The sequence below is a fragment of the Denticeps clupeoides genome, unplaced genomic scaffold (genome assembly GCF_900700375.1).
Source record: "Denticeps clupeoides unplaced genomic scaffold, fDenClu1.1, whole genome shotgun sequence".
In the NCBI taxonomy this organism is placed as follows: domain Eukaryota; kingdom Metazoa; phylum Chordata; class Actinopteri; order Clupeiformes; family Denticipitidae; genus Denticeps; species Denticeps clupeoides.
This window is the reverse complement of record NW_021629718.1, coordinates 120001-144895: the sequence shown is the minus strand read 5'-3', so window position 1 is coordinate 144895 and position 24895 is coordinate 120001. Positions and strand designations below refer to the sequence as shown.

The 24895-nt window shown below is 50.1% G+C and overlaps 5 protein-coding genes, 1 long non-coding RNA gene and 1 pseudogene across 6 annotated transcripts in view; 3 read left to right on the top strand and 4 right to left on the bottom strand.

Moving 5' to 3' along the window:
* Positions 1 to 88, bottom strand: part of LOC114772565 (actin-like protein 6B) — a 1652-nt gene extending 1564 nt beyond the window's left edge. Inside the window, exon 1 of the mRNA XM_028965455.1 lies at positions 79 to 88. Within this exon, the coding sequence (XP_028821288.1) occupies positions 79 to 88 (10 nt within the window). The remainder of the gene's footprint in view (positions 1 to 78) is intronic.
* A 114-nt stretch (positions 89 to 202) lies between these two features.
* Positions 203 to 3656, top strand: LOC114772564 (actin-like protein 6B; annotated as a pseudogene).
* On the top strand, positions 3294 to 4791 carry LOC114772574 (SPRY domain-containing SOCS box protein 2-like). Its single transcript, XM_028965462.1, is given in 5 exon segments — positions 3294 to 3549; positions 3750 to 3915; positions 3917 to 3952; positions 3954 to 4443; positions 4525 to 4791. Coding segments are annotated over 4 exon segments (804 nt in total). The 5' UTR covers positions 3294 to 3549; positions 3750 to 3768; the 3' UTR covers positions 4656 to 4791.
* Positions 4792 to 5282: 491 nt separating this feature from the next.
* Positions 5283 to 15778, bottom strand: LOC114772573 (centrobin-like). Its single transcript, XM_028965461.1, has 21 exons — positions 15674 to 15778; positions 14463 to 14738; positions 14176 to 14359; positions 13596 to 13683; positions 13438 to 13513; positions 13175 to 13313; positions 12847 to 12963; positions 12627 to 12743; positions 12391 to 12489; positions 10831 to 11046; positions 10155 to 10280; positions 9916 to 10049; positions 9341 to 9466; positions 8662 to 8809; positions 8298 to 8409; positions 8064 to 8207; positions 7329 to 7966; positions 7153 to 7228; positions 6947 to 7070; positions 5611 to 5686; positions 5283 to 5515 (listed from the first exon to the last, which is right to left on the bottom strand). Exons 2-21 carry the CDS (start codon positions 14705 to 14707, stop codon positions 5405 to 5407), a joined length of 3096 nt encoding a protein of 1031 aa, XP_028821294.1. The 5' UTR covers positions 14708 to 14738; positions 15674 to 15778; the 3' UTR covers positions 5283 to 5404.
* LOC114772575 (uncharacterized) lies at positions 12080 to 14591 on the top strand. Its single transcript, XR_003743999.1, has 4 exons — positions 12080 to 12346; positions 13133 to 13319; positions 14182 to 14293; positions 14413 to 14591. It is a non-coding gene; the product is annotated as an uncharacterized LOC114772575 (long non-coding RNA).
* A 620-nt stretch (positions 15779 to 16398) lies between the features above and the next one.
* On the bottom strand, positions 16399 to 19318 carry LOC114772570 (eukaryotic translation initiation factor 4E type 2-like). Its single transcript, XM_028965458.1, has 7 exons — positions 19136 to 19318; positions 18907 to 19015; positions 18700 to 18834; positions 18519 to 18623; positions 18278 to 18430; positions 17052 to 17188; positions 16399 to 16967 (listed from the first exon to the last, which is right to left on the bottom strand). The coding sequence occupies exons 1-7, from the start codon at positions 19150 to 19152 to the stop codon at positions 16928 to 16930; spliced, it is 696 nt and encodes a 231-aa protein (XP_028821291.1). The 5' UTR covers positions 19153 to 19318; the 3' UTR covers positions 16399 to 16927.
* A 3940-nt stretch (positions 19319 to 23258) lies between these two features.
* Positions 23259 to 24895, bottom strand: part of LOC114772566 (solute carrier family 12 member 9-like) — a 6365-nt gene continuing 4728 nt past the window's right edge. The window contains exon 13 of the mRNA XM_028965456.1: positions 23259 to 24652. Coding sequence (XP_028821289.1) covers positions 23778 to 24652 — 875 coding nt within the window. The 3' untranslated portion in view covers positions 23259 to 23777. The remainder of the gene's footprint in view (positions 24653 to 24895) is intronic.

Sequence of the window (24895 nt, the reverse complement as noted above, 5' to 3'; positions counted from 1 at the left end):
CATCCCATCGTATACAGGCAAACATCCTCCAGCTATACATCCAAACATCCTCCCATCTATACATCCAAATGCCCTCACATCTATACATCCTCATATCTACACATCCAAACATCTTCATATCAATTTTTTTTTCACTTCCATACAACCTCACACCCAAACATCTTCACATAAATAAATCCTCACATCTATATATCCTCACAATATGAGTTGCAAAGTGAGGGTGAGGTTTCAGCATCTGTAACACTGGTTCCAGGAGGTGATCCAGGACTTCCAGGCGTCTGTTCTGCAGGTGTCTGACTCGCCCTACGATGAACAGTACGTTCTGCAATCGTACTCTCTCTTACACAACCCCAACTGACAGAGGGACAGCTTGACAGGCAGAAAGACGAACAGGGACAAAGAGAGAGAGGAGAGTGTGAGAGAGGAAAGAGAGAGAGAACGAGAGAGGTTAATTACACACAGTAAGAAGGACAGACCAACCTGCATGTACCCTGTAGGATTTTGGAATATGTGTTTGTGGGGTGACCACGTGTTTCCTGACTCTCGGTTAGAGTAGCCGCCCAGATGCCCACAGCACACTACGAGATGCCCAGCGGCTACACGACCGACTACGGCGCAGAGAGGCTGCGCATCCCAGAGGGCCTGTTTGACCCGTCCAACGTCAAGGTACAGCTGGGGGAGCAGAGCAGAGGGACAGATCAGCGTCACTGATGTCGTTTTCTCACAGGGCCTGTCTGGGAACACAATGCTGGGAGTCGGACATGTCGTCACCACCAGCATCGGCATGTGCGACATCGACATCAGACCAGTAAGAACACACTGCGTCTGCTGAGAGGTGTGTGTGTGTGTGTGTGTGTGAGATTGAGCCTGTACACACTGTCATGTGACTGTGTCTGGTGTCCTGGATGCTGGGTGGGGCGGCGGCGTGACGCCTGCTGCAGAGTCAGCGCTTTAGGAATGTGTGTGTGTGTGTGTGTGTGTGTGTGTGTGTGTGTGTGTTTAGGGGCTGTATGGTAGCGTGGTTGTTACAGGAGGAAACACTCTACTGCAAGGCTTCACAGAAAGGCTCAACAGAGAACTGTCACAAAAAGCACCCCCGGTACGTACACACACACACACACACACAATAATATTTCATCATAAACATAACCTGGGTGTGTGTGTGTGTGTGTGTGTGTGTAGAGCATGCGCTTGAAGCTCATCGCCAGTAACAGCACCATAGAGCGACGCTTCAGCTCATGGATTGGAGGATCGATTCTGGCCTCACTGGTGAGTGGAAAAGTGTGATATACTCACACACAAACATCCAAAATCTATACATCCAAATGCCCTCCCATATATATACCCTCATATCTATACACCCAAACATCCTCCCATCTAACACCCAAACATCCTCCCATCTATACACCCAAACACCCTCACATTTATACATCCAAATGCCCTCACATTATACATCCAAACGCCCACACATCTATATCCTCATATCTATACACCCAAACATCCTCACATCTATACATCCAAACATCCTCCCATCTATACAACCCAAACATCCTCCCATCCATACACCCAAATATCCTCCAATCGATACACCCAAACATCCCCATCCATACCCAAACATCCTCACATCTATACATCCAACATCCTCCCATCTATACACCCAAACATCCCATCCCATACACCCAAACATCCTCCAATCTATACACCCAACCATCCTCCCATCTATACACCCAACCATCCTCCATCTAACACATACATCCTCATATCTATACATCCAAACATCCTCCCATCCATACACCCAAACATCCTCCCATCTATACACCAAAACATCTTCCCATCTATACAGCCAAACATTCTCCCATCTATACATCCAAACGCACTCACATTTATACATTCAAACGCCCTCACATCTATATATCCTCATATCTATACACCCAAACATCCTCCCATCTATACACCCAAACATCCTCACATCTATACATCCAAACATCCTCCCATCTATACACTCAAACATCCTCCCATCTATACACCCAAACATCCTCACATCTATACATCCAAATGCCCTCACATCTATACATCCAAACGCCCTCACATTTATACATCCAAACGCCCTCACATCTATAATCCTCACATCTATACACCCAAACATCCTCCCATCTATACACCCAAACGCCCTCACATCTATATATCCTCATGTCTATACACCAACCATCCTCACATATATACATCCAAATGCCCTCACATCTATATATCCTCACATCTATACACCCAAACATCGTCCCATCTATACACCCAAACATCCTCAAGCTATACATCCAAACATCCTCCCATCTATCCACCCAAACATCCCCATCTATACATCCAAACATTCTCTCATCTATACATCTATATATCCTCAGATCTATACTCCCAAACTTCCTCACATGTAGTATAACCCCAAAAATACTCACATCTATACACCCAAACATCCTCCCATCTATACATCCAAACTCCTCCCATCCATACACCCAAATATCATCCCATCTATACACCCAAACATCCTAACATCTATACATCCAAACGCCCTCACATTTATATATCTTCATGTCTATACACTCATACACCCTCACATCTATACATCCAAACGCCCTCACTCTATACACACACACTCACAACCTATAGACAGACACACAGAACACAGCATGCAGGACACGTGATGTAGCACGTGTGCGTTTGTGTTGATGCACCCCATCTCTTCCTGGCAGGGCACCTTCCAGCAGATGTGGATCTTCCAAAACAGGAGTATGAGGAGGGAGGAAAGCAGACTGTGGAGAGAAAATTGTCCCTCAAACAAATACACACACACACACAGAGAGCCCTGCATGTTGCTCTTCTGTCTGTTGCTCTTGTCACAGTCCTGTTTGTGCTGTCGGTGATCAGTACACCGACACACACCAACATCACACACTGTGCGACGCAGCTTGTTTGTGGAGTGGAAATAAAAACGTCCTGCTCAGCCGTTTCCGGGGTCTGGTGCTGTGATCCGGGTTCCACCGCCCGCTTAGCGCCACCTGCTCAGATTCTCGCTGTCTGTGGGGTGTTCGTGGGGTCATTCAATGAGAAAAGGGACCAGAAGGGTTTCCCTACATGGACCAACCCAGGTCCTAGTTAGAAGGTAGGAGGAAAGCCACACTGGGCTCCACTCCGTGGAGGGTGCAGCGGTCCACAACATTTAGTAACATCGGGTGTTCTGATGGTGATGGTGGGACATCATTCATGACGTCAAAAATGATTTTAGCAAGTAGTCTATTTTTCCTTGGTCCTGACATCATGGCGCCTGTGGCCTTGTTCCGGAGCGTCCTGTTCCCGGAGGCCATGAGCACGCGACTGACCGCCGCGGGCCAACTGGGCCGAGCGAGATAAGCGTCCCGGATAAAAACGGCGCGTTCCTGCATCCCGGCGTCCTGCGTTCGGGAGCTGCTGAGAAGCTGCGCTCGCTTCGCCGCTGGATGAACATCGCTTCTGGTCACTGGTTTCCGTGGTGGCCCAGCAGGGTTCCAGTTGGTTGCTCAGGTGGGTGTGACCATGTGACGGGTCCTTACTCCAGCTTTGCTTGTCATGACCCTATTTCAACATAAGTGTGATTTTTTTGTCCTCTTAGAATCATGAGATCGGGTTAATGAGCTTTTGTAGGTGTGGCTTAATGAGAACTGGAGAACCTCCTTGTTGGTAGACCCTGCAGAACCCTGACGGAACCCCTCTGTTTCCTCCAGTGTGGTGCTCTGTGATTGGATGGGGCTCTTATTGTGTCGCTGGCTGTGTGATAACAGTGCGGTGAGGAAGACCGCCTCATCTTCATCTCCCTTCCTCCCTCTCGCCGTCGCCCCGCCCACTCGTCTGTCCATCCTCCTTGATGCAGCCCCCGTCTCCCTGGACGACCCCGCGTTCCCACTGGAGTCCCACGGAGGCGTCGCCACAACCTGCGCATGGTGGGCGGGGCCTGTGTTTGTCGTGATCAGGTGGAACAGAGCAGTGATGCTGTGAGGGCAGCTCATGGAATCAAGGCGGGGCTTCATGTGTGGGAGGTGCTCTGGGAACCGGGGCAGCGAGGAAGCCACGCCCTCATTGGAATCTCCACCAATAAAGGACCACGACAGGCATCAGGCTACAAGGCACTGGTGGGTGGAGACTCATGCTCCTGGGGGTGGGAGCTCTCAACCAATCAGCTGTGGCACAGCGGGAAGGAGGTGGGGCCGTATCCTACGGGCCCCGGCCGTCCTTTAGAGGTTCCAGGACACGTGCTGGTCGTGGTGGACGCAGACGCGGGAACTCTGGGATACGCTGTGGATGAATTCTACCTGGGTGTGGCTTTTGAGGGTCTCCCAAAAGGGGTGGAATTGTTTCCAACCATCAGCTGTGTTTGGGGCGGGGCCAGGATCTACCTGCGCTACATCAATGGAGCATCACGTATGTATGACCCACGCAAGCACGAAACCAAAGAAAGGCCCCTTCATTAGAGAAATAATTCCGTAATTTATTTTCCGTCAGGTGACCCTCCTGCTCTAGCGTGTCTGTGCCGACTTGGTGTCCGTCAGGCGTTGGGGCGGGACAGAGAGGCTCTGACGGACAGACTGCCCCTCCCACCCATACTCCAGCGCCTCCTCCTCCCTAAATCCTGACTGCCAGCGCCCACGACTCCTGACGGCGTCCTCGTGGCTGGACGTGATTCTACGTTATTTATTTATACGGCATGTATTGGTAATATTTAGACCTTCGCTGCTTTATTTAAAACATTAAATGTCCGAGCTCCAGAAATTTGGCCTTGCTTTGAATGACAACCAATCAGAGACAAGCTCCACCCACTCAAGCCATCTTCAGATATTTAGTTCCGTTTACAAGATCAAGCAGTACAGCAGAATCACGGTCGCAGTTACACACTCGCACACACACACAAATACTGTAGCTATGCTGCAAGATGACGCGTGATTGGACGAGACTCGGTAAATGTCACCACACCGCAGCTCATCTACAGACCCAGACAGAGCAGCCTGTTCTCTCAGGACACGGTGACCGGCGGACCCGGACACCATCGTCACCGTCACCTTGACCGAGCAGCAGCCGTAACAAGTCGCGTGGAACAGCGCGTCATTCGCGGGGTTCTGATAAGAGCGGCCAAAGTGATAAATAAAGAATATTTGTCACTGGAACCGCCTCCATTTAACCAGAAACAAATGAGGTCTGACACACACACACACACACACACACACACACACACACACACACAGAGAAAACAAAGCCGTCTGTTGTGCATTTCACGGTATGATTTAATAACCAAAAAGAATTCCATAAAAATACATACAGAATAAAAACAACCAACACTGAGGAGAAGGACACAACGATTACAGACGTCCAGAGGGCGGAGTCCCACTCATCTCCAGGCACCGGTCTTCCCTGGTCCAGGCCTGTGACCCGGCGGCCCCGCCTTGCGACCTCGTGAAGACGCTGCTTGTGATGGGGGGCGTCGCTGTGTCGTGTTCACCTGTACATCGGGGAGACGGGACAGGAAGTTACAACACATCCCACCACCACCCGCATCATGTCTGCCCAGCAGGAAGTGGACGGTGAAGGTCCCACCTCGGTCTTCTCCTGCCCGCTGACTTTCTGATCCAGACTGGACTGGGCCGAAGCAGCAGACTTTTCATTCTCAGCTCTAAACGGCACAGAAAACACACACACACACACACACACACACACACATATATACACCAGGATCTGTTCAATAAATCAATCACTCAACACACACACACACACACACACACACACACACACACACACAAAGGATCTGCTCAATAATCACTCAACACACACACACACACACACACACATATACACCAGGATCTGTTCAATAAATCACTCAACACACACACACACACACACACACTCACGCACACAAAGGATCTGCTCAATAATCACTCAACACACACACACTCAACACACACACACACACACACACACATATACACCAGGATCTGTTCAATAAATCACTCAACACACACACACACTCACGCACACAAAGGATCTGCTCAATAATCACTCAACACACACACACACACACACACATATACACCAGGATCTGTTCAATAAATCACTCAACTCACACACACACACACACACACACACACACACACACTCACGCACACAAAGGATCTGCTCAATAATCACTCAACACACACACACACTCAACACACACACACACACACACACAAAGGATCTGCTCAATAATCACTCAACACACACACACACACACACATATACACCAGGATCTGTTCAATAAATCACTCAACACACACACACACTCACGCACACAAAGGATCTGCTCAATAATCACTCAACACACACACACACACACACACACACATATACACCAGGATCTGTTCAATAAATCACTCAACTCACACACACACACACACACACACACTCACGCACACAAAGGATCTGCTCAATAATCACTCAACACACACACACACTCAACACACACACACACACACACACAAAGGATCTGTTCAATAATCACTCAACACACACACACTCAACACACACACACACACACAAAGGATCCGTTCAATAAACACACACACACACACACAAAGGATCTGCTCAATAATCACTCAACACACACACACACACACACAAGGATCTGTTCAATAATCACTCAACACACACACACTCAACACACACACACACACACAAAGGATCCGTTCAATAATCACTCAACACACACACTCAACACACACACACAAAGGATCTGCTCAATAATCACTCAACACACACACACACACACACAAGGATCTGTTCAATAATCACTCAACACACAGACACTCAACACACACACACACACACACACACACACAAGGATCTGTTCAACAAACAACGTAAAACAACAACATCACTCTCTCTCTCTCTCGCCCACCTCAGCAGGTTAATGTAGAGCTGCTGCAGCTGCTGCAAGGTGTGGGTGTTGGGCTGGGCGTGCGCGAGGGGGTCCGTCGAAGTCCCCGGAACCTCCATCCCATGGCGTGCCGCGGAGACATCTTCTGCAGAAACACACAGGCGCCATGTCGGTTACCAAGAGCCTGTCATGCCAACCACAACGTTGTGTCAGTGTCACATGGTCACCTGCGTGTCCTGTGCTGCTGCTGGCGGGCGCGGCAGCCTGGACATCCAGAGGTTCTCCAGGAGAACGATCGAGGAGCTGCAGGAGAAGAGTGGAAATAATCCTACTGCCAGGAACACGGAGACACTTTTTTTTGTTGTAACGTGAACATGCGGTTCTTTTGATTCTTTGTTTTCACCTTCGTGATGTAGTACTGGAGTTCACTCTGCCTCTCTGGATTGAGAGTCTGATTGGATCCTTGTGTAGGGGGCGGAGCCTTTGTTTTGTCCCATTCACCGTGACCTGGCGTGTCCCTAATCACCTGTGATCTCAGGTGACCCTGATTGGCTGACCTCTCAGGGGAGGAGCTACTCACAGACTGATGGATTCTGCTGTGACTCACATGCTGAGTTGGGTTTGGACCTCTGAACTGACCTGGATCCAGATGTCGACTCTGACCTGGGAACTGGTTTGGAAATGTTCTTTGTTTTGGAACGTGCTTCTGAGAGGAGTCATGGTTCTGCTGGTTCTGGTTCTGACTCAGACCCTCACTTTGACTCTGAATCCAGGGCTGATTCTGATTCTGATTCTGTTTGTGAGCAGAAGAATGGCTCTGGCTCGCATTTTGATAATGAACTTGGGACAGACTCTGACTCTGTTTGGGAGCCAAGTCATGGTTTGGACTTGGACTGGGAACCTCAGGTTGCCACGGACTCTGTTCCGCAGCGGAGTCAAGCTTCTGCTTCGGTACTGACTCCTGACTGTGACTCGTCTCCTTAACTTCTCGTTCTGCGTCCGGAGACCTCCCCCAGACCTCCAGATCGCTGCTGCCTAGGGCTGAGAACATACATCTGAAGGTCAGCACACTCTTTCATCTCCTCCATTAAAAGCCAGTGTGTGTGTGTGTGTGTGTGGGTGGGGGGGGGTATTTTACCTGTGAGGCTGGTTTCATCCAGCACGGCCTCCAAAGGTGTGAATATCTGGCTGTGGTTGAGAACGCTGACTTCAGACTCACCGTTCCTCTGCTCCAGCTCTCCATCACGCTCTCTGGACAGGTGCAGGAACACGGCCTGAGGTGCTGCAGGAGGTTTCACTCTTATTTTGCTGACTCTTCTTCCGAGAACCTGTGTGTGTGTGTGTGTGTGTGTGTGTGTGTGTGTGTAAGTACCTGGCGACTCTGTGCCAGCTGGGTTGGTTCTTTCAGCCGTGTTTTCAGGAGGAGAGGACTGGGATCTGAAGGCACTCCATACAGGCGGGGGTGAGAGAGAGCCATCGACCTGCTGGTTGTGAAAGTGATTGTCACACGTGATACACAGCAGCACAGCACACGGTGCACACAGTGAAATTTGTCCTCTGCATTTAACCATCACCCTGAGTGAGCAGGCCACCACTGGCCACCACTGCCACCACTGCCCTGGTTGTGAGTTGAAGAGTTTATCATGGATGAAGTGTGGAGTGTTTATTGTGTGTTGGATGCTGACTGCTTGATGGATGTTGTTAAAACGTTTACTGAACGTTTCTTGACTTCAGACCTGATCTTGACCGGTGAGGAGCTTCAGCGCTTCGGTCCAATGGGAGCGCATCATGCCCTGCAGACGGGATATTAACTCCGCCTTCTGAGTCTCCAGTTTCCTTTTGGAGGTCGCCATGGAAACCAGCTCCTCCTTCAGTGCTGAAACCCTGCATGAAAACATTTATTGGAGTGTGTGTGTGAGAGAGAGAGAGTGTGTACCTGCTGAGTGTGAATGTGTGTGTGTGTGTGTACCTGCTCCCAGACTGCTGTGTGAGTGTGTGTGTGTGTGTGTACCTGCTCTCAGACTGCTGTGTGAGTGTGTGTGTACCTGCTCTCAGACTGCTGTGTGAGTGTGTGTGTGTGTGTGTGTGTGTGTACCTGCTCTCAGACTGCTGTGTGAGTGTGTGTGTGTGTGTGTGTGTGTGTGTGTGTGTGTGTACCTGCTCTCAGACTGCTGTGTGAGTGTGTGTGTGTGTGTGTACCTGCTCTCAGACTGCTGTGTGAGTGTGTGTGTGTGTACCTGCTCTCAGACTGCTGTGTGAGTGTGTGTGTGTGTGTGTGTGTACCTGCTCTCAGACTGCTGTGTGAGTGTGTGTGTGTGTGTGTGTGTGTACCTGCTCTCAGACTGCTGTGTGAGTGTGTGTGTGTGTGTGTACCTGCTCTCAGACTGCTGTGTGAGTGTGTGTGTGTGTGTGTACCTGCTCTCAGACTGCTGTGTGAGTGTGTGTAGACGCTCGTCTCTCTCCTGTAGCTGTGAGCTGAATTCACTCTGCTGGGCTGACATCTCCAGCTCATGCTGAGAACTGAGCTCAATCAGCTGCTTCCTGCAGAAGAAACACACACACACACACACACACACACACACACACACACTCAGCTATATTAAATGAACTTGGAGAACTGGATCAATCGCTTTATTAAAAGGTCCCCTAACATGAAATATTTTTATTCCAGAATAAAAATAAAATGAACCAGCTGGTTCTTCAGAGTCTCGCTCATTTTTACATCCAATCACCAAGCGACTACAATGCTTCACACGTTTGGAAGCCATGGCGGTCGGTGGAGATCATGTTTTAGGGGCAGCCTTTCCCCTTATGACATCATTACCTCCCATTTCTCATGCTTTTTCCAGATCCGACCATCTGAGCTGCCACTCTCTTAACAGCGGAGCAGAACGACCAAAACACTCTTTACACCCATCGCCATTTCTAGCCCCTGCAGGAACTCGTATGTCATGATAGGGGACCTTTAATGAGTGTGTGTGTTTGTGTACCTGTGGTGTTCCCGTAGTTTTGCCGTGTTTCTGCTGTGTTCCTCCTGCAGAACTCCGAGTTTCTCAGTAACCTGCTCCTCTAAAGTGATTTTCAGCTCCGCTTCCAACTGAGAGCGCTGAGCCTCAAACCGAGCCTGACACACACACCGAGACAGAGACACACCCGCACACAGCGTCATGGTTCTGCGTGAGAGCCGCTATAAACAGTCAGGCTGCGTTGATCTGGTGTAAACTGGTACCTGGTCGAGCGTCCGGTCCACCCTGGCGGCATCTCTCTCTCTCCTCATCTCCTCCTTCTGCTGCTGCTCCTCCCTCAACCTCACCTGCAGGTCCTCACAGCGCTGCTGCTGCTGGGACAGAGACATCTGTACACACACACACACACACACACACACACACACACTTTATTATAATATAGTGTATAAGTCAACCTGACTCTCTCCAATTAAAGTGTACGTGTCTAGTCAGACGTAGTGTGTGTGTTGTGTAGTGTGTTACCCTGTCTCTCTCCAGGGCGTGTGTGTGTGTTGTGTGTTAACCTCTCTCTCTCCAGGGCATGTGTGGGTTGTGTAGTGTGTTAACCTCTCTCTCTCCAGGGCATGTGTGTTTTGTGTAGTGTGTTAACCTCTCTCTCTCCAGGGCATGTGTGTTTTGTGTAGTGTGTTAACCTCTCTCTCTCCAGGGCATGTGTGTTTTGTGTAGTGTGTTACCCTCTCTCTCTCCAGGGTGTGTGTTGTGTAGTGTGTTGTGTAGTGTGTTACCCTCTCTCTCTCCAGGGCGTGTGTTGTGTAGTGTGTTAACCTCTCTCTCTCCAGGGCGTGTGTGTTGTGTAGTGTGAAGTGTGTTGTGTAGCGTGTTACCCTCTCTCTCTCCAGGGCGTGTGTGTGTTGTGTAGTGTGTTGTGTAGTGTGTTACCCTCTCTCTCTCCAGGGCGTGTGTGTGTTGTGTAGTCAGCTCGCCCTCTCGTCTGCTGCTCTCCTCTCTCTCTTGTTGTAGTTCGGTCTGTAGATTCAGGTTGTGGGTTCGAAGTCGCTCCACCTCTGACCGTGCCTCAGCTCCGCCCACCCTCAGATGCTCCGCCTCCTCAGAGAGCTTCTGCAGTCGTTCCCGAAGCTGGACAAGCTGCTGCTCCTACACACATACAGAGGTCGAGTGATTGTGAGAGAACGTGTATATTAATGTGTGTTCATGATATAAACATCGTCCAAAATGAAGTGAAGGTGACGTGAATGTCATTGTGAAACACTGCAGCACAGCACACGGTGATGTTGTGACAGGTGTCCTCTGTATTTAACCATCACCCAGCGTGTGGGGACGGTGTTCTGCTCAGTGGCAGGTTGTGGGTTCGAAGTGGCTCCACCTCTGACCGTGCCTCAGCTCCGCCCACCCTCCGCCCACCCTCTGTATGGGGGCAGTGGTGGCCTAGCGGTTAAGGAAACGGTCCTGTAATCAGAAGGTTGTCGGTTCGATTCCCGATCCGCCAAGGTGCCACTGAGGTGCCACTGAGCAAAGCACCGTCCCCACACACTGCTCCCCGGGCGCCTGTCATGGCTGCCCACTGCTCACTCAGGGTGATGGGTTAAATGCAGAGGACAAATTTCACTGTGTGCATCGTGTGCTGTGCTGCTGTGTATCACATGTGACAATCACTTCACTCTATCTGTGTGTCTACACATCCAAACAATTTGTTGTTTGCACCACCAGTTAAATTACGATTTAATTTCATGCAGCTAAAGACAGTTTCACTACAAACCAGGAAACCCTCAGCTGTCCAATCAGACCTGCCACTGAAACATTATTTTGCCGGTTGACAGAGGATCCCAAACTTTTTCATGTTATTGTATGTGACTGAAGTGGCAAGATCTAGGTCCCTCATTCGATTCACATATAAATAATGTCACTAGGACACCATTCTTTCATCTCAGAAATATTGCAAAAACAAGAAACATCATCTCAATGCATGATGCAGAAAAGTTGGTCCATGCATTTATTACATCAAGGTTAGATTACTGCAACGCATTATTGTCTGGATGCTCTAGTAGGTGCATGAGTAAACTCCAGCTAGTACAGAATGCTGCAGCCAGAGTTCTAACCAGAACCAGGAAATTTGACCACATCACCCCAGTCTTACAATCACTGCATAGAGCTCCGCAGTTGTGGAACGGCTTGCCGGTCAGTGTCCGGGACTCAGACACAGTCTCAGTGTTTAAATTAAAAACACATCTGTTTTCTCTGGTCTTCTGTTAAAGACACTGGGACTGACACACACACACCGAGTCACGTTAAAGTCACGTTTGCCACAGTTTGTTCTCTCCGAGGCTCAGACCACCGCAGGCTCCAGTGAAGAGACACCACTGGGACAAAGATGGCTCATGACCCTGAGCATCATCGGCATGGATGCTTCAAAATAATGGACTTCTTGTTAAGACAGGTTTGGACTAAAATTGTTGTTGTGTGTGTGTGTGTGTGTGTTACCAGTTGTTTGTTGGTCTTGTCCAGCTCCTGTTTGTGTGTCTGCTCTCGATCCAGGGCGTCAGCTGCTTGCGATAGAGACTCTTCAAGCTGTGTCAGCATCTGATGCCCCAACACAGACACACACAAAAACTTGTCCCCTAACGCTCTGATTCAGGGACCCATGATGTGTGACACAGTAACGTGTGACAATCCAGCACACTTCCATTCTGTGTGTATGTGTGTGTGTGTGTGTGTACCTCTTGTTGTCTGTTTTGTGTTTTCTCCACGTTCTCTTTCTCCTGCTGAAGCCTCCTGATCCCGTCACTCTTGTCCTGCTCATGACGACGCCAACCTTCAACCACCTTCGCCAGAGTCTGATACACACACACGCACACACACCTTCAACATAGCACCACACTACATGAGCGGGGTGTGTGTGTGTGTGTGTGTGTGTGTGTGTGGGTGTTGGTGTTGCACCTTGTCCAACTGTTCAATCATGATGTCTTTCTTCTTGTCAGCAGCAACGGCGAGAGCCACCTGCTGCTGCAGGGACAGTGTTTTAGTCTGGAGGGACAACAGCTGCTGTTCACAGTGCTGAGGGACAGGGAGAGAGAGACAGGGAGAGAAAGGGGGACATGGAGAGAGAGAGGGACAAAGAGAAAGAGGGTGACGGAGAGAGAGAGGGAGAAAGAGGGACAGGGAGAGAAGGTGACACGAGAGGGGGACAGAGAGACGGTGACGGTTTGTGTTAATGAATTTAAAGGACCAGTCGTCTCCTGAAGACTGAGCCGGGGACGGGCTCCACCTTCCTGCGGGCACGTTCCCGCTCCACGGCCGTCCTCAGAAGCTGCATCTCGCCCGGCGACTCGGCCGCATCGCCGCGCCGCAGCCGCGAGTAACGAGGGAACAATTCGTCCAGGCCAGCGGTGGACAGGACAGGCGCGCTGCAGGTGGACAATTCATCTGTGTTATTAGCAGATAATTCTGGTTCTGCTTTTCTAATGAAAAAGACAGCTTGCTCAGTGTGTGTGTGTGTGTGTGTGTGTGTGTGTGTGTGTGTGTGTGTACCTAAGCAGGTTTGACGTTGTGTCACTTATAAACGAATCATCGTCCAGCAGCTGGGAGATGGGGGGTGGGGCCTCAGCTAGATGGGGACAGTCGAGACCTCAAACTCAATATGACTGATACACCTCAATATCGAAATGTGTGTGTGTGTGTGTACTCACCCATTCCCTCTTCAGTTCTGTGTGATCTCAACATGCTCTGCAGGTGACTCCTCACATTTTCCATGTCCTCAATGTGCCGCCGGCCATTCTGTACACACACACACACACACACACACACACACACACACAGTAGTGTGTCACCTTGCTGAGTGTGTTCAGTAAAGTACGAGTGTGTTTTTTGGGGACATATGTGTGTAGAGTGTTGTTTAAACGGAGTGTGTAATGTGGAGACCAGTCTGTCATGTTATAATTGTGTGTGTGTGTATCACCTTGCTGAGTCCCTTCAGTAAATGTATGATTGAAAGTGAAAGTGAAGTGATTGTCACATGTGATACACAGCTGCACAGCACACAGTGCACACAGTGAAATTTATCCTCTGCATTTAACCATCACCCTGAGTGAGCAGTGGGCACCATGACAGGTGCCCGGGGAGCAGTGTGTGGGGACGGTGTCTTGCTCAGAGGTACCTTGGTGGGATTTGAACCAGCAAACTCCTTAACCGTGTGTTTTGTTGGGACGTTATGTATGTGTTTGTGACATTATTAATGTGTGTATTGTTGTGATTGTGTGTGTGTGTCACCTGCAGATTGTTGCTCCTGTTGATAGAGTTCCTCAGATCTTCTGACAGATGCTCCGCCCCCAAAACAGACTCTGCAACTGGAGAGCAGTCCAGCTCCTCCCCTTCCAGCCTATTAGAGGTGAGTGGGGGTGTGGCCCAGTTGAAGTGCCAGAGCTCTGGAGAGGAGAGTTTAAAGGACACCTGCCTGTAAATGAACAAAGAATCTTCATCATCCTCATCATCCTCCACCCCTCACAGGAGTGATAATGGTTGGCGGTGGGTGTGGTCAGGTCGCTCGGGTGATGGACCTGGGCTTGGCGGACTGGGCAACACTGCACCCGTCCCGGCTCTGCTGTAGGGACGAGTAGAGGCGGGCGGTGACCTCCCGTGACGAGGACAGCGCCGATAGGGGCGAGGAAGGCCAGGAGCGGGCCAACGCCGGGGGGGAGGTGGCCCCGCGCAGGGGGAGGGGCTTCGAGCGGGATGGGGGAGGAGGGGAGATGGGCAGCGGCTCGATGTCACTCAGCAGGTCTTCCGTCTGGCAATCAGACATTTCCGAGCTGATGGTCGCACACACACCAGCTCTGTCCAACACACACACACACACACACAGATAGAGACAGGTCACCATCCATTCCATTCCACAGCAAGTTTACTTTCAACTGGTCCTCTGTGTCCAACCAGGACACGCCACGTGTGTTTTTATGGGTCAGCGTGCAGTTCATGTCGCAGGACCAGACTCATTTACATTTAAGGCGTTTGGCAGACGGCCGGATCCAGAGCGACTTACAACGTGCTTCCATGTCACCATGGATGAAGTGGTCAGTTCTGGTTCACTAGGACCCCCAACTATGAATACAATCTTTTTATTCACTCTGTTCTAGTTTCTATACAGAAGAAGGTTACAAGTTCATCTAAATCTTCTCTAAAGAGGAAGGTCTTGAGCTGCCGTGTGAAGGTGCTCAGTGACTGAGCTGGAAGTTCATTCCACCACCGAGGGGCCAAGACGGAGAAGAGTCTAGATGAGCGTCTTCCTTCTACCTTCAGAGATGGAGGGACCAGGCGAGCAGTACTGGAGGCTCGGAGTATACCAGGTGCAGTGTGAGGTGTAATAAGGGCTGTGAGGTAGGATGGTGCTGCTCCATGTCTGGCTTTGTAGGCCAGCATCAGTATTTAGAACCTGATGCGTGCAGCTACTGGGAGCCGGTGGAGGAACGTAGCAGAGGGGCGGTGTGGAGAATTTGGGAAGGTTGAAGGTCATTTTGTATGAGTTGTAGAGGTCGGATGGTACACAGTGGTAGACCAGCTAGAAGGGAGTTACAGTAGTCCAGTCGTGAGATTACTGAGGACTGAACCAGGTTCTGGGTGGCCTGTGTTGACAGATAAGGACGGATTCGTCTGATATTCGTCAGTCATCTTCCTCGGCGCCGTCGCGTTTTTAAACTCTCTGGTCCGACTAGCCAGACGTTAACTTACGCGTTAACTAACTAACTTTCCAGAACGCCCGTGAGTCCCTTACCGGCTGCAGGTCTCGAAGAAGCGCGGCGGCTCAGCGCAGGAGACTCGGGTCCGAACGCGCCATAGCAACCGGCGGCCAACGGCGGCGTGACGTCATCGCGACGCGACGCACCGTCCGCTTCGAACAATGCACAACACAACAAATATACAACATAATATCGGCACGTTATTTACGGACAACACGGTTATAGAAGCGTTTTATTTATCTAAAAAAAATGCCTTCTGTTCTAGAATTATCGTTTTTAAAAAATCATTTTTCGTTTGTGGTGGTGTTGATGTTTTGATGAGTTTGTTGGTGATAAACGAATAAAAAATGTAATTGAATCAACAGAAAACACAGTTCGTTCATTTTATTGGTGCAAAACCATCAAGCTGTCGCTCCAGGCCGAATTAGTGAATAAGACTGTACAAAAAAAACGGGATCAATCTAAAGAGACGCGAATTGTAAACACGTGAATATTCGGGAAAAAATGTGGAATTAAAAAAAAGCCGCTGACGACTCCGTTCCTTTAGATGGCAGCACTGCAGCACATTTTAATGCGAATTTGGGTTTAAAATCGTAATATTTCGGTTCTTCATGTCAGACTCGATTTCCTGCCAGGGAAGGAACTGTGAAAATCCCCAAATGATTATTTTAATCGATATTCGATTGAACATTGCCGGGGAGCTAAATTGATCCTTAGCGTTCTTCTCTTAATTGATGAACCATATATTTCAATCAGCAAGTATGATAAAGTAACATTTTTTAATAGTTGACACTTCAGCACACAAACAGAAAGATCCTGTTAACATTTCTGGCCAGTTAAGAATGATTATTCTGGAGGAAAGTGTAGCTTTTGGTTCCCTGGAAGTCCAGCCTAGACGTGTTACGTGTGGGTGGAGTAACCATAAGGGGCATCGTCATGCCACTGGATGCAGATCACTGCCATGAAACACTTTATTCAGAAACACAACGAGAGGTCAGCGCGTTGAGAGAATGTCGCAGGACCTTCTCAGGAGCTCCACGGGTCACTCAGAAACCCTTCAAGTGATGCCTGTGTTCAGGGGTAGAGAAACCGCAAAGACTCTGCTGTCTGTCTGTGTTTGTGGCCCTGTGGCCCACACTAGTGGCCCTGTTCAGAAATGTAACTCCAGTCATCTTCAGCGAGCTGAAACAAGTGAAAAGGGAGAAGTTCTGCATCACTGCGTCCCGCTGGCAGTTCGTCCATCAGCTGCTTCACCACAGCTTTAAAGACACGTTCCCCAAACATTCCGCTCACAATGTCATCTTTGTGTTTCGGAAACTGGAGTTGTCCCTGCAGAGAGGAGAGTCAGGAGATGAGATGAAGGGTGAATATGGATATTATGCATGTATGTACACTGCGAGTGTGTGTATGTACTTCAGGCTGTCGTTGTGGGTCTTGTACTCCATGATGGTGTTGGGCGGCAGGTTGAGGACTCGCCGCAGCGTGTCCCTGATACGTGAGGTGGTCACCTGATCGCTGGCAGTCTTATTCCAAATAGACAGGATGTCTTCCTGCACACCGGAAATGACATCAGCATTCAGTCAATAGACCCTGAGGACAACTATGCTGTTAAAAATCCCCTGACATGATTTCTTTTATAGCTATCTTGTTGGTCCCTAATCTCGTATCTGAGGTCTCTTGGTGCAGAACTACAGCCACTTTGATCCAGTCCCACAGCGAGATTTCCCAGGACGCGCCGTTTCACCGTCTGTAGCTTTAAATGCTAATGAGGAGGAGAGCGGCCTATAGAAGTTGAGCGGGAAACGACGTCATCAACACCATCCATGATGTTTGGCACAGACAGGAAGTCGTGTCACCATTTTTCCAGAAATAAAATTAACCCGCTGGTTCTTCAGAGTCTGGCATGACGGAACTTAAAAATACATTTGTGCTCATTTTTACATCCAAACACCGAGCAACTACGATGCTTGTTGCCTACACGTTTGGAAGCCACAACGGTCGGTGGAGATAATGTTTTAGGGGAGGGGCGGGAAATTCTCTGGCTGGAAAAAGCATGACATACGCTAAGTGATTGTCATTGTGAAACACTGCAGCACAGCACACGGTGACATGGTGAAATGTGTCCTCTGTATTTAACCATCACCCTTGGTGAGCAGTGGGCACTGCGACAGGCGCCCGGGGAGCAGCGTTCGACTAAGGGGACAAATTCCAGATCAGACCATCTGAGCTGCTGCTCTCTGAATGACAAAAGTATCTTTACACTTATCGCCATTACACCTTATACACTTTCCTTAACACGCTTCCTTAAGGAAGCGGCCCCGTAATCAGAAGGTCCCCACACACTGCTCCCCGGGTGCCTGTCATGGTGCCCACTGCTCACCAAGGGTGATGGTTAAATGCAGAGGACACATTTTGTTGTGTGCATGTGTGCTGTGTTGCAGTGTATGACAATCACTTCATTTTCACTTCTAGCCACTGTGAAAAGTAAGACTATAGACAGGCCAGGGGACCTCGTATTAATGTTAAATAATCTCACAAAGTCACATTTTCAGAATACAGGACCTTTAAGTAACAGGAGAAGAACAGGAAGGACTTCCACAGGGTCATTGTAAAAAGACCAACTTCCACACATCGCCCACCTGGAAGCGGATGGAGACGACCACTCCACAAATCTCCTCGCCCACCATGAACTGCTCGCCCAGCATGGCCAGGATGATGTTCTCCCAGAAACGTGACGCCAGACCCTTCCTGAGACGGATGATCCACTTCCCACCATTCTTGTTGGCCTCGTCCTGAACAGAGAAAGATCTCAATCGTCCGTTCTGCAATCAGAGGGAGTTGTGGACCGACCCACACACACAAACACATATACACACACACCTCCCACATGGGCTTGATGCCTTCTTTAAACAGGTGGAAGTCGCTGTGTCCGGTCAGGTCTCCCGGACGAACCAGGTGGCTGTAAAACTTCCAGAACTGCTCCACCTACGAGGAAAGAGAGTTGAGTGCGAGTAAAGAGCCTGGCCGGGCGTGGCACGCCGGGCGTGGCAGGGCGACTGACCGAGGCCACGGTGCCGATCTGCCGGATGTTCTGCTCGTAGCTCTGGGTGTTGGCCGGCCGGCTGGGCGTGCGCCGCGAGTACCAGAAGGTGTAGTTGTATTGGAGGGGGTGCTCCCCCGCCGCCGGGGAGACGGCCTGCGGTCACAACACGTCACACAGGTCAGAGGGGAAAGTCGTGGAACACGAGCCCGGCATCACACATCTTACTTTTCTCCGGTTGTTGTTGTTGTTGTTGACCGTCCCGCCGTCCACGTCACTCCTGTCGTCACGCGTGGACACCACGTCGTCACGCTCCTCGGCGTCCTCCTCCTTCAAACTGAGGGGACAAGGACAACACGCCGTCAGCGGAGCTAAACGTCCAGGCCGCGGAGGAAGTGGGGTTAGCATTAGCCACCTCGGTTAGCAGGTGTAACTAAGCGGAAAGAGACAGACTCACTGCTCGAACTGGTTCATCGCGCCGGTTCCGGAAGAGCCCGGGCTGCGAAAAGTGTCCCCCGGAAAAGAAGGCGACTATGCAGCCTCCGAAAAGCAACTTTTCGCCGCTCAGGAGCCGCTCGCGTTTCTCGCTGCGCCGCCGCGCCGCTGACGCATGCGCAGTGAGTCGGACTACGGCGGCCGCAACGGACAAACAGAACAGCGATTTCAGCATCTTGGAGCTGATTTGTTGAACGATTCAACATTTACATTTACATTTAAGACATTTGGCAGACGCCCTTATCCAGAGCGACTTACAACGTGTTACCATCAATGAAGTGATCAGTTCTAGTTCATTAGGACCCTCAACTATGAATACAATCTTTTTATTCACTCTTGGTGTTTCTATACATAAGTTAGACAATAAGAAGGTTACAAGTTCATCTAAATATTCTCTGAAGAGGAAGGTCTTGAGCTGCCGTGTGAAGGTGCTCAGTGACTGAGCTGGAAGTTCGTTCCACCACCGAGGGGCCGAGACGGAGAAGAGTCTAGATGAGCGTCTTCCTTTTACCTTCAGAGATGGAGGGACCAGGCGAGCAGTACTGGAGGCTCGGAGTATACGAGGTGCAGTGCGAGGTGTAATAAGGGCTGTGAGGTAGGATGGTGCTACTCCATGTTTGGCTTTGTAGGCCAGCATCAGTATATTGAACCTGATGCGTGCAGCTACTGGGAGCCGGTGGAGGAACGTAGCAGAAGGGCAGTGTGGAGAACTTGGGAAGGTTGAAGATCAGTCGTGCTGCTGCATTTTGTAGTAGTTGTAGAGGTGGGATGGTACATAGTGGTGGACCAGCTAGAAGGGAGTTACAGTAGTCCAGTCGTGAGATTACTGAGGACTGAACCAGGATCTGGGTGGCCTGGGTTGACAGATAAGGGCGGATTCGTCTGATATTGTAGAGAAGGAATCTACATGAGGGGGAAAGATTGCTGATGTGAGTCGAGAAGGAGAGTTGGTTGTCTATTATTACTCCAAGGCTGTTCGCATTATATCTGAATGCTTCTGTTCTTTTATGTTCTTTTCTTTTCAGTATGTAACGTTGTTTAAACGTTACATGTTACAAGTTGTGGAGAAACGTTGTACCGTCTGACACGTATGTAACCGAAATGACAAAATAGCTCAACTTCAATTTATATTTGGCTGACTGGAACAGCAGCAAATTCGAATTCAGTGTTTCCACTGAACTCTACCAATCTGGATTAGATTTTCTTTTTTAATTAGTATGATACGATTTCAGTTCACCTTCATTATTTCGGCTCGGCTGGATCAAAACACAAGAATCCAGTAATGCGAGAGGCAGGGATGCAGTAAAAAGAATTCCGGCCCGATTTTCCTGACTAGTGAAATAAAAAGATCTTATTAGAAGCGAAGGGAGAAGTTTGTCCCTCACTTCTCGCATCGCAAATGCTTTCAGATATGACCGATTCTTTTTATTTTTAAGGAAGAACGTTTCAGAAGGCCAACTTAACGCATTTGGAAAATACGTAGTTACGTTGTTGTACAACACGTCCCATCTCCTCAATGTGAAATGTCCACTTTGTCCATCTTTGTTGCTTCTCATTTACAAAACCAACTCTCCATCCATCACACAGTGAGAAAGAGAGTGAGTGAGAGAGAGGGAGACCCTTGAGCTGAAGAGGCTCCACACTTGTCCTCTTGAGCATAAGAGGAAATAAAAGGACGCGAATAAAAGAGGGATGAGGGCCTTTTCAGCCCCTTTCTTCTTCCTCTTCTTCCTCTGTCATCTCTAATCTCCTTCTTGGTTGTGGGAAAAACAGGCTAGACAGAGAGAGAGAGAGAGAGAGATGTAGGAATGTTGAGCCGGTGCCGGCCTGCTTATCCTGACTACCAGTTGTCTACGTCATGACACGATTCAATAGGAATAAAATGGACTTTAAAGGGCTGCTGAGGACGGCCCAGCTCTCCACCAATCGTGACACCAGAGAAAAGTCCCCAACTGTGTCACCATGCCAGTCGTACCCCAACATTTCCATATGAATGGAGACACAGACACACAATGGCACCGTCCCCCAGCCAGCATCCCAAACATCATGTCCACCCTCGTCTCATTCACACGTCCCTGAGCAGAGAAGGACGTGACGGTGGCGAGAACTGGGTGGGAACCGGAGCAGAGGAGGAGTCGTGCGGATTAAGAGCATGTCGGAGGCCGGAGGGACAAGTGTCGGGGATCAGAGTGCGGGCTCAGGGTGGGCCACGCCCTCGGTGTGTGTGGCCCGGCCGTGTGACAAGACGAACGTAGCGTCCACCCGGATCCGGCAGGAATTCTGTCATTATGCATCATGTGACCTCCTCACCCACACTCCTTCCAACGTCCTCACCCCTCCGCGGGGACATGTTCTGTACAAACATCCATCATTTCTAGCAACAGACTCTCCATTGGAAAAGTCAGGAACCTGCCAATCACCGGTGACTGACAGCTGAACTCTAATCCCACAATGAAGGGGGTTAAGTGACACTTCAGCCTTATGAATGAAGCAGATCAAATCCCCAACCTCGCACAGACATGCCACCCAGGGGCTGATGACCGCTAATCCGTCTTTCGCACATCCTGACCCCGCCCCTCTGCTATATATGGGGCGCTGCACGAGGACCCCCGCAGAGAACTTTTCATCCTGACCACCATGAGCCCATCTGAGTCCCATCCAAAGGTAGGTGTGACGCGGCCTGCTCGGTGTAGAAATGCCCGCTTCTCATCCGCCCATCCCGCAGGCATCCAAGCCCCTGATGGAGAGGAGGCGGCGGGCGCGCATCAACGCGTGCCTGGTGGAGCTGCGCGCGCTCCTGCTGCGCGTGCACGGCGCGCAGGCGCAGCGGCCCAGGCTGGAGAAGGCGGAGGTGCTGGAGCTGACGGTGCGCCACCTCAGGTCCCTGTCGTCCCGCGGCGCCCCGCCCTGCGCGTGCACGCTGCCCGTCTGGAGGCCCTGGTGACGCTGACCAGACGGTTACTTACATTTATTACAGAGGGGAACAAACTCAATAACCCGAGTTGATGAAGTGCCGCATGCTGTATTTTGTTTCATTTTTAATTGTGCTATTTTTTGATAATAAAAAGTTCATTTTGAATCAGTTCCGTGTGAAATACCATGACCCACTTGAATTCAAACAGCTGCAATTTTTCTAATGGACCTGTATCAGGGGGTTTACATTTACATTTACAGAATTTATCAGACGCCCTTATCCAGAGCGACTTACAACCAGTAGTTACAGGGACAGTCTCCCTGGAGCAACTTAGGGTTAAGTGTCTTGCTCAGGGACACAATGGTAGTAAGTGGGTTTAGTTGCAGATCAGGACCTGTATCAGGGGGTTTAGTCTCAGATCATACCTGAATAAAGGGGTTTAGTCTCAGGTTGGGACCTATAACAGAGTTTAGTCTCAGAGCAGGACCTGCAAAAGGGGGTTTAGTGTCATATCAGAACCTGTAACAGGGGGTTTAGTCTCAGATTGGGACCAGTAACAGGGGGTTTAATCTCAGATCAGGACCAGTAACAGGGGGTTTAATCTCAAATCAGGACCTATAACGGAGTTTAGTCTCAGAGCAGGACCTGTATCAGGGGGTTTAATCTCAGATCAGGACCTATAACGGAGTTTTGTCTCAGAGCAGGACCTGTAACAGGGGGTTTAGTCTCAGATCAGGACCAGTAACAGGGGGTTTAATCTCAGATCAGGACCTATAACGGAGTTTTGTCTCAGAGCAGGACCTGTAACAGGGGGTTTAGTCTCAGATTGGGACCAGTAACAGGGGGTTTAATCTCAGATCAGGACCAGTAACAGGGGGTTTAATCTCAGATCAGGACCTATAACGGAGTTTAGTCTCAGAGCAGGACCTGTATCAGGGGGTTTAATCTCAGATCAGGACCTATAACGGAGTTTTGTCTCAGAGCAGGACCTGTAACAGGGGGTTTAGTCTCAGATCAGGACCAGTAACAGGGGGTTTAATCTCAGATCAGGACCTATAACGGAGTTTAGTCTCAGAGCAGGACCTGTATCAGGGGGTTTAGTCTCAGATCATACCTGAATAAGGGGGTTTAGTCTCACATCAGGGCCTCAGTGGACAAACACACACACACATTGAGGACTCAAATGATTATAATTGAATAGAACAACAAAATCAGTCCTGTTATAAAACGTTGAGTTACACAGCATGAGTATTTTTATTAGACTGTCACTTTTTGTTCCATTTTTAAAAGTCATTAAGAGTCAGGATGAAGACACTGCCACACTCGCACACTTTCTCCCAGAATTCCAAGTCAGTCAAAGGCGGTGCTCAATCTATTAGTGCAATAGCGACATCACCATGGTGACAGTCTGGGAAGCGTTCTGTGAAGGGGCGGGGCATGTCCGATATTGATGTCGTCAGGTGGGCGGGTCCTTCAGGGATCAGCTGTGAAGCATGGAGTTAAGACACCGAGGCGCCGAGGCAGAGGGACAATATGCTACAGCACGTTCTCATGGTGGAGAGAGAGAGATAGAGAGATGGCGCACAAGCGAGGAATTAAACAAGACTGGTGGGATATACTGTGCTTTTATCTCCACACCGCGGAAGGCTGATTGTAGCACACACACACTTCCTGTAACCCAGTTCCTCTCTCAGAGCTCCGTACATGTGACCGGCGTGAGGCCGTGCACTAAGAGGGTGGGGCCTAAGTCATTAGTCACCGCCTCCAGCTGGGCCAGGTACGCGTGTGATTGGTCAGGAGGTGCCGGTGGGCGGGGCAGGTAGAGGAACCTGACATCAGATTGGGCACTGTTCTCCTGCAGCATTCTGTTTACGGAAGACAAAAACTCTGGGGACAGAGACGGTGCTTTTCTGGCCCAGCCCCCCCCGCCATTTTCCCCACCCCCAACGTCTCCTCCACCTGGCGTTGCCGCCCGCCTTCCCTCAGTCTCTGTATAGGCGTCCCAGGTGACGACTTGAATGGACGCTCGGATTCGCAGCTTTCCCAGCAGCTCTCTGAGCCCCGCCTCTTTCTGAAGCCAGCCAGGCCCCGGCCACGCCCCTTGATCCGACTCTGCTTCCACACAGAGGAATATACGCATGTGGGCGTGTCTCCAGGCGTTGGCCATGTTCAGCACGCATGCCAGCTGCAGCAGGAAGAGGCTGCACACATCCAGGTAGCCACCGCTCTCTGGGCGGAGCAAATTCAGGGGCCAAACGTCAATCATCCGCCCGGCCCCGCCCTTGGTCGCTGGCGGCAAGTTGTGGAAGTAGCGCGCCAGGCAAACATTCTTGCCCATCTTAATGCCGTCCCGGATTATGCCCACGTACTCTTCGGGGCTCAGTTGCCGTAGCGACTCCTGGCTGCGGACGGGGGGGAAGTGCGCCTGCAGGGAGGGCAGATCGACCCCTAAGCGCTCGGCGACTCCGCCCACTCCGCCGCAGAAGGCCGCGTCCTGCACGAAGTAGTCATCGGGGACGCAGCTGTCGTAAAAGCCCAGAACCAGGGTGTTGGGTTTCATCCCCCCTGAAAACACAAACGCATCACGACATCACAGGGGCAGGGGCAGTTATGAATTATTATCGGTTGCATGGCTTATGGTTATTGTTTAAATGAATTTTTGTTTGAAATTCGACGTATACAATATGAGAGATTTGTAGTTCATTTTGAAGGTAGTGATTTATGGGTAAACCAAGTCTGGCGAGAAAAGACGCGAGTTCTCATGGCGCAAGTTGTACAAGAACGTCCACGCGATAGAAGCCCGTTTGG